We start from the raw sequence: 14,260 nt of genomic DNA, 5'->3' as shown, positions 1-14,260 counted from the left end.
TGTTTTTAAAACGACTTTCAATGGTCCTACTTATTTACACTACCATGTTGAGCTGACACCATCCCAACAAGCATGAGCCCCCAGGACTCCAGTCTTGTACACTGAGGATGCCCTCTCCCTAACGATGCTATCTGCAGGCTTCCATGTCTCCTGAAGACCTGACTAATCCTCAGCCCCACTCTGCTGTCTCCTCTGACATTCTACCATACACAATGACCCACCCACTGCTTTGTTTACAGCTCACAAATTTTATCTTTAGGCTTGTCATGCCAGCTACAAAAATGCTCTGAAATGTCTATTAAAATAAAATAACCTCAGAGTGAATATAGTCATTATGTACTGCAAACATGTACTAGTAAAAATTTTGAGAAAACAGATGCATAGTAGAAAGAAATGAAAATTACCATGATCATATGGACTCGCTGTCTAATAAAAAACTATATATACCTAAGAAGTCAAGAGATTTGAAACTATATGATGTATATAATTTACAACTTCATCAGTTATATTTTAATAAGTTTCCATTTTTTATATTTTCATTCTAAAGAGTAATTTAGTTTAAGTCAAAAATCTTTTCCATGAAATACTATATTCTAAATAAGTCTGCTTTATGTCTTTATTGTATATAAATAATGTACAATGCCTTTTTGTGAAAATACAATGCAATGTACAGCCATGTCATTAGGCAGTTAGTAACTGCCTAGCAAGTACAATAATTTTTTAAATGGCAATACTTTTTAATAGTAACTTTAATACTTCAATAATTTATACATGGTTTTTTGACTACTTAGAAGTGGAATTTTAAGATATGCCTATAAAATCTGCATTTCATTATCTAAAAGTAATTTTACACTTTATAATCAGGAAACTAGCTATTTTTAAAACCTTACCACTGCTCATCAAATATTAGTCACAACAGTATTTTAAATAATTAAATCATTCCTAAGGTTACAGATGACCCTAATATTTTTTCGTTTGGTGTGCAATCCATGAGCCAACTACAGTACATCACAGCCTGGAAATCTGAAAAACCACTTTTCTTTTTTCAGTAGTACTGAGGATTGAACCCAAGACCTTCGCACTGAGCTACATCCCTAGCCCTTTAGACCCCAGGATCTAAATCATTAAATCCTCCTGCCTCACTCGGATTACAGGCCTGCACACCATGCCAGCTCTAGAGTTTTGGTATGTTCTCTAGATGCCTTTTTTTTGTGTTTGTGGTGCTCGGGACTGAACCCAAGACTTTGCACGTGCTAGGAAGACACTCTTGAGGATAAGCTTTAATCCCAAGGCAATTTAAATACTCCAGGGCCTCGGATTTAGCTCAGTGGACGGGCGCCTGCCTTGAAAGCGCAAGGTCCCAAGTTCAATCCCCAGTGCCAAAAAAAAAACAAAACTGTGAGCCAACTTAAATACTCCAAAACTTGACATCAGTTTCCTATTACTATTATAGAAAAAGGCTACTATTTTAATTTACACTGATTTTTGAGAAACATAAAAAGAAATATCCAAATATACATATTTAATGAAAAACACAGGCCAGGGATGTAGCTGAGCAGTGCTGCACCTGCCTGGCAAGCACAAAGTCCTGAGTTCAATCCCAGTACCAAGGGGGAAAAAAGTATACTAAAACTAGTTAAAATGTATTTCATTTTATAAAACAATCTTTAGGCTGGGCATGGTGCCACAGAAATCTGGAGATTGAGACAAAAGGATCATAAGTTCAAGGCCACAGCATATCCTGTCTCAAAAAAAAAAATGAATAAATTTAAAAATAAAAATAAGCATTTCTTTTGAGCTGGGCATGGTGGCATACATCTGTAGTCCCAGCTATTTGGGAGCCTGAGACACGAGAACAATGAGCTCAGGAGTTTGAACCCAGCCTAGGCAACACAGTGGGTCTCCCATCACAAAAAACAAAGAAAAATAATTTTTAAATGACTTATAGATACATACTCCTGGTAGTTGGATTCAACATTTGGAGTTTGGATTTTTTTGAGTGGCAGTGAAGTTCTAAAGCATGTAATAATTGTTAATGCAATTGATAATTTCTGAATATCAAATAATAAAAAATAAAACCTAGCACTCAACGATACCTGTGAATGGTTGTCAATATGGTGTGCTAGACTTCTCAGCTAAAAAGATATCTAAGGGCCGGGGATTTAGCTCAGTGGTTCCGCCGCCTGCCTCACAAGCACAAGGACCTGAGTTCGATTGCTGGTACCAAAAAAAAAAGATATCTAAGTGCCTAACTACAGTTAACCAGTATTTAGGAGTACTCTATCTGGTGAGTTCCACCCCTTAGTCTCTTAGTCTCGGTGAACAGAAGAAAACCTTCCCTACTCTATGGCACTTAGATTCTGAACAGTGAGCAATAAATCAATAAACAAGGTAAGTCCTATGGACAGGAAGTTGAAAATAGATAAAGGGGTAGAAGCTGCATTTTTAAGATGGTGAGAATTACCCTGAGATCCTGTTACTAAGTAAAGACTAAAGAATCTAGGAAGGCGACATTCCAAAGAGAACAGCTGACACTAAATGGGGTGGCTGGGGACAACATTCCAGTGTGGCTAGAAAGAAATCCAGATGTGCTCTGGGAGGTGCTAGGTTGTCTTCCACTTGACAGCTCTCTGGCTTTCCTGCTAGTAAGGAGGGACCAGTAACCCGGGCCAGAGCAAGACGTCCAGAATGAGGCAATGGCAGCTAGCACTGTTCTAGGGATGCAGGACCTGACCAACCACACACTGACATTCCAGGCCACTTCTACCCCAGCTCCCAGGGTGCCCCTTATCACTGTCACCCAGGTTCTAAAGTTAAGTAGCATTGAGCTGGGGATCTAGCTCAGTGGTTCTGATGCCTGCCTCGCAAGCGCAAGGTCCCGAGTTCGATCCCCAGTACCAAAAAAATAATAATAATAAAGTTAAGTAGCATCAATTAGAAATTTGAAAAAGTTAAGTAGATTCTAAAAGCATCCTATCATTAATACTTACACAATTCCTCTTATGAGAATTTATGCCCAGGGGCTCAAATATACACACAGCATTTCCATAAGAAGCTGCAATCTAAAAAGAAAAACAGCACAGATATTTATAAAAAGGTAAAGTAAACACAACCTCATTTTCACAATAACACATAAACTTATGACATTTAATACCCCAATGCGGCCCTGATGGTCTCTTTCCTGCCATGAAATACCTGCAAGTGTATTACAGTTAAGAATCTAAAAAAAACTAAGTAGGCTTTATTTTATATATATACAAAGTTGACCTATTCGAAGAAACCATCTTTTCTAAGAATTTTTAATACAGAAATAAATTTATTCACAAAAATACACTCCATAGGCTCATCTCTGTATCAGAAACTATAATCCAGTGAATGTAATACAAAAACCATGGAAGGTAGAGAAAGACATCGAATAATAACAAGTTTTAAGAATGCATCATATAAAATGGCACTGATTTTACAGCTCGGGAGGCCGTCTAGAAGGAGAACAAAAACTTGGAGCCAAGCAGTCACAGAGCCACCCACTGCACCTGGGGAGACAAGAGACACCTTGGGGACAGAGGGACTGTGTTCCAGGTCACCACCCGGTGACGGGGGACATAAACCATAAACCCCTCTGTCCCAGAAGCTACCAGAGCCTGTCTGCCAATAACTCCTTAAAGGTCAGTTTCTAGTTCATCTTCCTGACAAAGACAGGGTCAGCTACAGGGTAGAGACCAAAAGCCATCCCTTCCTACACCTCCGAAATCCAGTATTATAAAACTCCACTAGGATCGGGTGTGGTAGTGCACACCTGTAATCCCAGCTACCTGGGAAGCTGAGGCAGGAGGATCACAATTTGAGGCCAGCTTAGGTAACTTAATGAGACCCAGTATGACAATAAAAAATTTTAGGGCCAGGGATTTAGCTAAGTGGTTCCGCCACCCGCCTTGCAAGCACAAGGACCTGAGCTCGATCCCTGGTACCAAAAAAAAAAGAAAATAAAAAATTTTTTAAAGGGCTGGGAATGCAGCTCAGCATCCTCTGAGTTCAATCTCCAGTACCAGAAAACAAAACAGACAGAAACTAAATTGGGTACATATTCTTCTAGGGCCTTGCAAAAAAGACCACTGTGATTTCAAAGTACTCTCACATCAAAAGATGACTTAGAGTGTTCCCTAACAACTAACACGCTTTCCAGCGAGGCTTTGAGTCCACAGTAGTTCAGACGGTACTTCAGATGCCTGCTGAAGATGCCCTTCACCAATCTGACAGAGCCACAAACATGGAGGTCATTGCCACAAGGACTGGGGCTACACAGACTAATGGGGATGGCAATAAAGACAACACACAGGTCCTGCCCGTAGTTTTGCCTTCTTTAAATAGGTAATCAGTAATAGAAACACAGGCTGCTCTGCTTCCCATGGTTATGAACACTGTCTTTTATATTTCAAACATCTTGGAGGCTGAGGCAGGGGGGATCATCGTGACTCCAAGGCCAGCCTGGACTACACAGAGAGACCCTGTCTCAAAATCCACAAAAAATAAGACTTTACTTCCAGAAAATTTGTTCATTGTGATTATCACCAGAACTTAAGTAATTTATTAAAATTCACCTCTGACAACTATCAGACTGTTGATATCAAATATCGAAGGCAGGCTTAAAGCAACTCTATTTGCCCTACAAGAAGAGTAATGAAAAATTAATGAAAGAAACTTGACCCTCTGAGCAAGGGGTGTGGGGGGGTCCGGGGGGGGGGGTGCTGGAGACTGAACCCAAGGTCTTCGCACTGAGCTATATCCCCAGCACTTAATTTTTTATTTTCAGACAGGGTCTCACTAAATTACCCAAATTGAGATGGAACTTGTGATCCTCCTGCCTCAAGTTCCCAGAGTACTGGGATTACAGGCATGAATTACTATGCCCAGTAACTCTGTCTTCTAAAATAAGCATAGCAATCCTTTGGGGGGTAAAAACAAAAATCAGAAAAGCAAGAGAAAATTCAGTGAAATCCATCACTAGCTTGTCAAGGAGTAGTACATTTACATAAATACTAAAGCTTGATCCCAGCAGTAGGGTGGGGCAGGAGAAATGGAATAATAAAGTCATCATGACTTATTAAGCATAAATTTGCATGATTACTATTTATTTAACCAGGTAATGTCCTGAAAGCATAACCTTGATAAAATTTGTTACTCGGTAAAGAATAATCTCTAGGACTGAAGTAGCTTACAGTTACGACAGATGAAAACCTTACTCTCATGTTCTTGTAGACATACAACACTGGCCAGGTGCAATGGCACACGCCTGTCCTAGCACTTGGGAGGCTGGGCCAGGAGGGTCACTGCAAGTTCAGAGCCAGCCTGAACTGAGACTATTTCAAGGCTAGTGAGTTCAAGGCCAGCCAGCCTGAATTACATGGCGATACCCTGTTCCAAAAACAAAAAACAAACCGAAAAGAGAGATACAACTCTGCTGCATAACAGCCTTACTGAATGGCTAGGATGTACAGCAAATATCCTACAGTTACTTTACATGTAAATTTGATGCATATTTTTTGAAATTCTGAGGTAGAGGTATATGATGAAATTTTAACTATTTCAAAGTAAATCCTCTGTTTTAAAGTATGTATGAATAGGCCCGGGGATTTAGCTCAATGGCACCACACCTGCCTTGCAAGCACAAGGTCCTGTGAGTTCTATCCCCGGTACTGAAAAATAAATAAATTAAATAAAATAAAGTATGTATGAATGAATGAACTATAAAATTCCTCCCTCAAAAATAAACTTTCATTGGGCTGGGGATTTAGCTCAGTGGTTCCGCCACTTGCCTCGCAAGCACAAGGACCCGAGTTCGATCCCCGGTACCAAAAAATAAAAATAAAAAAATAAACTTTCATTAAATTAATAGACTTTACAAAGTACTTACTATATGACAAACTTACATTAGACAATAACACCTCATTAAATTTCTTGATGAATTTTGACGTTATTAGCCAAGCGTGGTGGCATATTCCTGTAACCCCAGCACTCTGGGAAACTGAGGCAGGAGGATCACCAGCCTGGGCAACTTAGTAACTTAGAGAGACCCTGTCTCAAAAAAATCAAAAACAGCGCTCAGTGTGAAGGCCCTGAGTTTGATCCCCAGTACCACAAGAAAAACAAATTCATGTTATTTCCAGGCACTGTGCGAGGGCCATGTAGTATTAGCACTTGGGAGGATAAGGAAGGAGAATCAGCTGAGGCCAGGAGCTAGTGGCCAGACCAAAACTCTTTTTCAGAAAACAAAGTTCTGATATTATAAGGAGTGTTAGGTAGAGAAGATAAAAATTTATTTCCCTTCTACTGGCTTAATGGCTGCCAGGACCTACAAGGTAGTGATGCCTACTGGGCTTTCGGGACAGATATACCCATGGAACAATTCATCATCGCATTATTGGCTTAACAGCACTTTACACTTACATACAACCCATTCCTTTACAACTCTCATCAACAGAACCCTGTGCTACACATATTAACAAGAAAGTGTAGACAAGCCTTACTCAAAAGAATAAGGAAACTGGGGCATTACTAAAAAAAGGTGAAAACAGTGTTGCACAAAGGGAAGTGGTCCTTACTCTTCCATGTTGGTTGGAACACTCCACACAGCTGACTTGGATGTTCCCATGCTTAGCACCAGGAATGATCTGCACACATTCAAAGTCGTTTGCCAAAATAACAATGTCACAGCCAGATCCATAGGCCTAGGAAGAAAGGATTTAATGATAAGTGAGACATGCAGCTTTTGAATTATTATGCAATATGTTAGCTTAGGTTTTGTTGCCACTGTAAAGCATACTTTGCCACATTTTATAAGACGGTATAGTATCAATTTCCAAACACAAACACTGAAAGTCACATCAAAAAGTACACATTCCAGGGCTGGGGATTTAGCTCAGTGTTCCACTGCCTGCCTTGAAAGCACAAGGTCCCAAGTTCGATCCCCAGTACCAAAAAAAAAAAAAGTAAACATTCCATTCTGTGTATTATCGGTCAACAACTGCTACTAACAAGAAATGGGGTTCTTCCAGTTATTAAACATTGCAGCCAAAATTCTTTCCCTTTGTTATTTGTCACTCTAATATGATATATATGATATATATGTGATATATAAAGGTGTAATTAAGACAGATTTCTGCTCATCTAATCAAGTCTGCAGTTTGTGCATTAATTATATCATAAGCTAGTATATACTATACGGTCTTACAAGTTTTAAAGCCTCTGCATAATTGATAATAAAAGTGTGAAAATTTTGTTTTAATGGGCTTTTTTTTTGGCTGCAAAAGGCTTTTCTTTTGGTTCAAGATGTGAGAGAGGATTCCAGAGAGGTGGAAAAGCTGCCTAGTGACTGGAGGGAGAGGTTCGGGCTGAAGCCCTGATGCCGGATGAGAAGGAGCTGCTCAGAAGCTGCTGGGCTCCAGGGCCTCCTAGTCGTGCTTGAGGGTGAGCCTTTGGAAGAGGTACTTGCCCAGCCCAGCCTGCGGAGCTGAGTTAGGTGGTCACCTATCTTCTTCATGACGTTCACCTCCTCATCCAGGAAGTGGTTCTCCTGAAATCACAGAGATGGAGGTCTGTCTTGGCAGAGCCAAAGGCATTCCAGAAGAGCTTGGTTCAGGTTCTTCTCCAGAGTCAGGGTAGCTTCCATGGCATCCAGAGTTTTACTCCCTCATCTTCAGGTCTCTGCACCTTTTGGAAGAGAGCTCGGCCTCCGCACTGGTTTTGCATCTTCAGGAGACGCTCAGTGCCCTCAAGTTTCTCCTTGGCCAGCTCAAGGAAGAAACTGCCCATGCCCACCAGAGCACATCATCACAGTCGAAGTAGTAGCCCAGAGAGAGGCAGGTGTGGGAGCCCCGCAGGTGCAGATTCACGAGGTGGTTGACAGCAGCCTCTACCTCAGTGGAGTAATTCTGATGAATCTGAGGGGTCACAGCTGGTCAGCAATAATGAGCTACCCACAAAGGAATGGTGTTGGCCGGTCCTGGAAGCAGGCGAGAGGTGAGATGATGGTCCCAAAATGTGTAATGGAAGGTGGGTGGAGGATGAAAGATAGGGAGTCCCCGGGTCTGCTCTGTCCAAACACTGCTGAAGCAGGAGACAGATCCTCAGGACCTCCAGATACGCTGCTCTTTAATAGGCTTTTAAGTGTAATTTTAGGGTTAACATGTAATCTTTCTACAACTGACTTTTTGACATAATAAGGCCATAAATAGCTTTCAGAATATTTTTTCTTCTGTACAAGTGGAAAAGAAATTTTTCACATATAAGAGTGGGCTGTGAAAGAACTTTATCATTAAGCAACTAACAACAATAATTAGCCCTTAATTAGGGTGTGAGATTACTCTAGCAACTAGTACAGGATACAACTGGATTCCCGGGCCGAGGATTTAGCTCAGTGGTTCCGCCACCTCCCTCGAAAGCGCAAGGACCCGAGTCTGATCCCCGGTACCCAAAAAAAAAAAAACTAAAACTGAATGATTCCCCCACACACACCCCATTATCCAGATAATTTACATTTCTAGTAACAGTGAAGTTGATCAAGTATTACTGATTTTAAAATTCAGATTATCTAAAAAATAATTTGGTGTCGCCATCTTACATGCTTGTCTCCTACAAAAAGCTAAACATTTTAGCAGGAGTGTAAGGAGGAGTTTACACCTTACTGTTGATGTACACACACTCTGGTACCCAGAGGTCATTTGCTGTCACAACACTACAGTGAAATACATAAACAGACTGAAATTCATAAAAAATAAATAAAACAAACACTGCACTCCTGATCCTGCAGGTCATAACTCACTCTGTTAGAGCTTCTCTCCAAAGCTCATCTTTCCATCTGAAAATAAGGAAGCACTGAAGACTTCAAGTGCACTGCCTGGGTTTGAACCAGGCTTGAGAAAGATCAGAAATCAAACATAGCTTTCCCCACAACTCCACACACAGTACAAAGGTAAACCATGCGACGCAGCATCTGCAGCAGGATGGCATGTGTGAGGACATCGACCAACCTATGGCCACCCACCACCGAGGCAGGTCTGAGTCCACACTGCAGCCTGCCTGCACCACTCACTCAACCGCGCCAGGCACCAGGGAGGAAAGAAGCTGACCCGATGTGCTTTAAAGAATATTTTAAAATAAACTGGTTTATTAAAATAATGGGTGAAGAAAACTCTGAGGCCTAAGAATAAACTATAACAGAATTGTTGGGAAAATTTCCTCATTCAACACACAGTAAGTATAAACATGTACTTCTTGTATTGCCACACTTCTTGGTGCATGCTACTCCTGGCTATCAACTTTGTAAATTTTATGACTAAGGGGCAGACAGTGGGGAGTTTTTCTCCAAGCTACTCATGCTGAAATACTCAAAACAACCCAACAACCTAATCCTCAAATGAAGAGCTTTATAGATACAGAATTTGTGAGGTGGTACTTTCCCCACTATTTCCACACCCTTAAGCAATGTAATCTCTACAAAATAGGGAGCTCCAAGAAGCAGGGTTGACATGTGACGACAGCTAACTGCTGCCCTAACTGGCCCTCGGAGCCCAGGGCTACTAAGGAAAGAGACAGGGAGGGTGGGGACCACACAGGAACACAAGCAGTACTTCCAGTGGTTACTAACACTGCCACAGCTACCAAAACCCTGCTGTAAATTACTACAGGCCACCCTCAATTATGCTTCACAAGTACCAAACAGTTCAAAAAAGAAAAGCAAACATAACTTTAAGCAACAGAAACAAAAACACAAGAGTGAGTAACTACTTATATTCTTACAGAAAAGGCAGATTTATGGTACCATGTGTTCAGGCACCATATATTCCTGAAAAGGAATATTAAGTACAGGCAGGAGAAATGTCTGTGTCACTATGCTAATCTTTAAAATTATATAACTAACACAATCTTACCCTCGAACAACATTTCCCAATTTCCTACATGATCTGCACCAATATCTTAGCAAAGTGGATGGATGGGAAAACACATGCTGGATCCAGTTTGAAATCAAGCATTTTCAATTCCTGTTCTGTCTGTGATCTTGACCAAGTTACTTACACGCTCTGAGCATTACCCACAGTAAAATATAAGAAATAATATTCAGCTGTTGCAACAATTATGAAAATTAAAATAGAAAATTCAGGGCCAGGGACTTAGCTCAGTGGTGCCGCCACCTGTCCTGCAAGTGCAAGGACCCGAGTTCGATCTCCGGTACCAAAAACAAAACAAAACAAAAAATAGAAAATTCATTTGCATGGTAATAAACACACATCACTAATTTAAGAATCAGAACAGTGCAGCACGTCCCAGCCAAGCAGGGCCTGGGCATCAGAGCCACAGATGTGGTCACCACTGGCCTAATGGGGAGGGACTGGTGACTCACCTGTCACACTGACAGACAAACTGCGTGTCGGACATCTCCACAAAATACCAAAGACAGAAGAGGGACTCGGTGAGGCCATCACCCCCTCTTTAATCTTTGTGACAAACCCGGAAGGTAAGCAGTACCACCGCATAGAGTAACTCCATTAATCTGCCCAAGATCACACGTCAGTAAGCAAGGTATGCAAGCTCGCAGTCTTGTGATTCTTACACTCATGTCCCTCTGCTCCGTATCTAAAGAGACATGAGCAGAGGTCTGCTCAGGGCCAGGGGCCTGAAGAATGCCTCCTCTGTCTGCAACACACTCCGTAGGAACCTAGGGGCACGGTGAGGAGGGGCACAAAAGGTGTGACTTTTCTATGAATAAATCCCTACCTCCGGGGAACAAACAGGAAGAAAACACTCCAATACACATTAGTACCCCTGCTTCTCTAAAGCTGGGCCGTTGCTAGCAACCGCAACTACACACAGACGCTGTGAAGGCTCTTACTGCTTTCCTGGGTCTCCATTGCTGCCTCACCTCTGCCATGGGATATCCTATTCCTTACTACAGGAATCTCACTATTTTTCCTATCCTCCAACAGTTCTCAGATCTGGCTGCATCAAAATTACCTTAGAAACATGTTAAAAATACAGATTGTTTGGTCCTACCCTAGACTTACTAAATCAGAATCTTTATAGATAATAAAAGAATTTGGCAACATCTATCAAAATTTTAAATACAATATAGCCTTTGTTCAAACAATGCCCTATTTTGCCTTATAAGCATACTTACAGTTTGCCAAAATATAAGAATATTCACTTCCCCATTATTCATAGCAGTAAAAACTGAAAATAATCATATGATCAACTAGTAGGGGAGGTGCTAAGTTACAGAAAACCCACACACTGGGATACTAGGCAGCTATTAAAAGATTACTCTAAAATGCTCTCAAATTCCCTATCAAATTAGTGACTCCTATGAAAAAAGAACAACTATGTCTTTGCCTACCACTCTATATAACATCCGTGGCCACTGCCAGAATGGAACCCATAAACTTTACAACATGCTAACAGCTTGTAAAAGTATATAGGAAGAATATTACTATTCTTTACCATTTTTTTAAAAAATTAGTCTGATGCACAAATAACCCCAGTATGGCAGAACAGGGGAGTCGTGTAACCCGTCAGTGAGTGTTGAGTCATGTGTTCATTCCATACCCGAGGGCCCAGGAGCCTGTGACACCAATGTGTGTTTACTGTTTGTCTGGTTCCCACTATACGAAAGGTCCACCAGGCAGGGACCATCTTTGTCCTTTTACATGCTAATCCCCTCCCAGCCCATAAGCACCCTGAGTAACTATCGGTGTAATCAAGTTACCCTAACAATCTCTGATCCAGAAGTCTCGATACACAGAAAATTAGTCAAAGTGAGAGGTGATGTATTCTTCTGCTAATAAGCCGGCCAAGCTAGTCTCATAAGCTTGAGAAAAGAGATTTTGACTGATTCTCCCAGATAACAGTATCAGGGGTGTGGAAGACCTACCAGAAAGGACTCTACCCATGCCTTCCCTATGATTTCGCAGTGTGCTAGCATCTTCACGAACACTATGGCCATCATCATAGGCTCACTTGTAAAGAGAGAGAAACTGAGGCCCAGGACGGCAAGTCATTTGTCCAAGTTCAGACAGTAAGGATTATCTGCTTCACAGTCAGTCTCCTGCTCATTCCCCTGCACTGCTCTGCCTCTAGTCCAATAAGACGTCGTCTTAGTGCTATGAGGGCCAGGGTCATCTTCACAATCCCTAACTTACCACACCACAGAGCACAGACAAGCACTCAAAAACCAACCGTTGAGATGGTTTTTACAAAATCCGTGATTACTGACAAGAATCATTCTGTCAATTTCAGAGATCAAAAGTGGACAGCAAGCAAATACTACATGACCCCAGAGGATGGCTCCTCCTCCCGTGGGGTCGCTGCAGAACCACCCCACTGCCAAAGCATTCACTGCAGTGTCTTCTCCTCCTCGCCATGAGCCATAAACGTCACATCACAATAAGGCTGTGCTTTGGCCTCGACACTGCTAGAAGGCCCAACAAAAGAGGAACAGTCTTAGAAAAACACCCCTTCCTTCTGTTCATGTTGGAGGACTTCTGTTATGGAAGGAATAAACTGTTCCTATGATTATAATAACTAGCTGACAGTAATTCATAACTAAGAGACAATTCCGTAGTTTAAACTTTTTTAAGATCAAAGACTTTTTTCAAAACTATTAACCCTCTCTTATTCCAATTTTATTTCTGGAAACCAAATCCATCCTATGAGGAAAGAGAAAAGTTGGGGCCGGGGATTTAGCTCAGTGGTTTCGCTGCCTGCTGTGCAAGTGCAAGGACCTGAGTTCGATCCCCAGTTCCAAAACAAACCAAAAAAAAACCAAAAAAAAAAAAAAAAAAAAAAAAAGAAAAGTACTCTGCTGCACTCCGCACTGAAACTAACAGAGCATTCAATCTACAGTCCAGGGACCAAAGTCACAGACGGTCTCAGAACTGGAAATGAAGTCAAAGCCATGTGGACTGCTTGTTCTTGCCAAGTCCACAGTAATTCATTAGTTTCTCTAAGAGAATTTTCTCCTTGGACAAAGTGCAGAGTGTGCCATATTATCCCGCAGTGATTATATAAGAGCTAAAACCCTGAGTATTTGTTACCAAATTTCCTTTTGATGTTTCAGTTGTGATATCCTAAATGTTATCTGAAGAGCCTTGTCAACTAGTTGAGGGCAAAGAACAAAGCAACCCTCTTCTTTGCTTTCAGAAAATGCTTTAAATACTTGATGAAAAATGCAGTATCTTACAAAGCCACAAGGTATTCCAAACTGACATAGTAAATGACCATCATAAAGATCCTGCTGCCCTCTCTCTCTAGGGATTAATGTCACAGTGAACAGTGATGAAGGGCCTGCCTCACTCAGTCCTAACTTCACTTTTATATACACCTGCCTCGACTATGTTATTTTCAGAAAAAAAACTAATACTCTGTTTCTACACTGTTCTCATTTCCCAGATTTCCTTTATGTCTCAGATAAACTAAAGTGTCAAGTAAAAAAAATAAAAAAATTTTAAATCTTACAACCAGCATGACCTTCCCTAAGAAAATACAGAGGACACACACAGTCCCGTGTCCCGCAGGCACTGATAGGGACACTGGGAAATGCACCATCGGTGACTTTGTCGCTGCATGAACACGAGCATTCTCTGCACACAAACAAAAACTAGAGAGAGGACAAGGCGGGCTGTCTGCCTTCACCACTGGGTTAGAGTTATATTCTGAAAACAGTTACCTTAAGAGGTCAATGTTGACCTACAGGGAAAAAATCTTACAACCAAGAAAACAAAGCACAGGGTGACAAAAATTTCCCAAGAAACTGGGTAAGCAACATTACCAGTAAGTAGTCCCAGCTACTCAGGAGACCGACCAAGGCCAAAGGGTCACTTGAGCCCAGGACAGCTGAGGCCAGCCTGGGCAAAGTAAGTCAGGTCTGTCACCATAAAAAATAAAAATAAGGGCCAGGAGTGGTGGTGCACACCTGTAATGCCAGCACTCGGGAGCTGAGGCAGGAGGATCGCTGTAAGTTCAAGTCCAGCTTGGGCTACACAGTGAGTTCAAGGCCAGTCTGAACTACATAGTGAGACTCTGTCTCCAAAAAATAAATAAATAAAATAAAAAGGGCAACTAGGTTTCCTTGTGGACTGCATCCCTAAAATTAAGCTAAAAATTTCTTATATCACTTACCCATTAAAACCACTTACAAACTAAGTCATTAAAAATGTTTAATTTTAATGTTATCAATAGTAACATTTTTATAGAGAAAATAACACATTATCAA

At 41.2% G+C, this 14,260-nt stretch overlaps 1 protein-coding gene and 1 non-coding gene across 5 annotated transcripts in view; one reads left to right on the top strand and one right to left on the bottom strand.

Annotated features, from left to right (window-relative positions):
• Dmxl2 (Dmx like 2) overlaps window positions 1-14,260 on the bottom strand; it is a 141,566-nt gene that overhangs the window by 108,626 nt on the left and 18,680 nt on the right. For all 4 annotated transcript variants that reach the window (XM_004835407.4, XM_004835409.4, XM_021261156.2 and 1 more), the window contains exons 2-3: window positions 6,600-6,725; window positions 2,991-3,062 (exon numbers count right to left, since the gene is read on the bottom strand). In XM_004835407.4, the coding sequence (XP_004835464.2) occupies window positions 2,991-3,062; window positions 6,600-6,725 (198 nt within the window). The remainder of the gene's footprint in view (window positions 1-2,990; window positions 3,063-6,599; window positions 6,726-14,260) is intronic.
• LOC147830534 (small nucleolar RNA SNORA11) lies at window positions 10,647-10,774 on the top strand. The gene has a single exon (XR_015439482.1). It is a non-coding gene; the product is annotated as a small nucleolar RNA SNORA11 (small nucleolar RNA).

Source organism: Heterocephalus glaber, unplaced genomic scaffold, assembly GCF_053883595.1.
Source record: "Heterocephalus glaber isolate CG9 unplaced genomic scaffold, H.glaber_assembly_v1.0 deba00000122, whole genome shotgun sequence".
NCBI lineage: Eukaryota > Metazoa > Chordata > Mammalia > Rodentia > Bathyergidae > Heterocephalus > Heterocephalus glaber.
The sequence above is the reverse complement of the archived record's forward strand: the minus strand, read 5'-3'. Positions and strand labels throughout refer to the sequence as shown.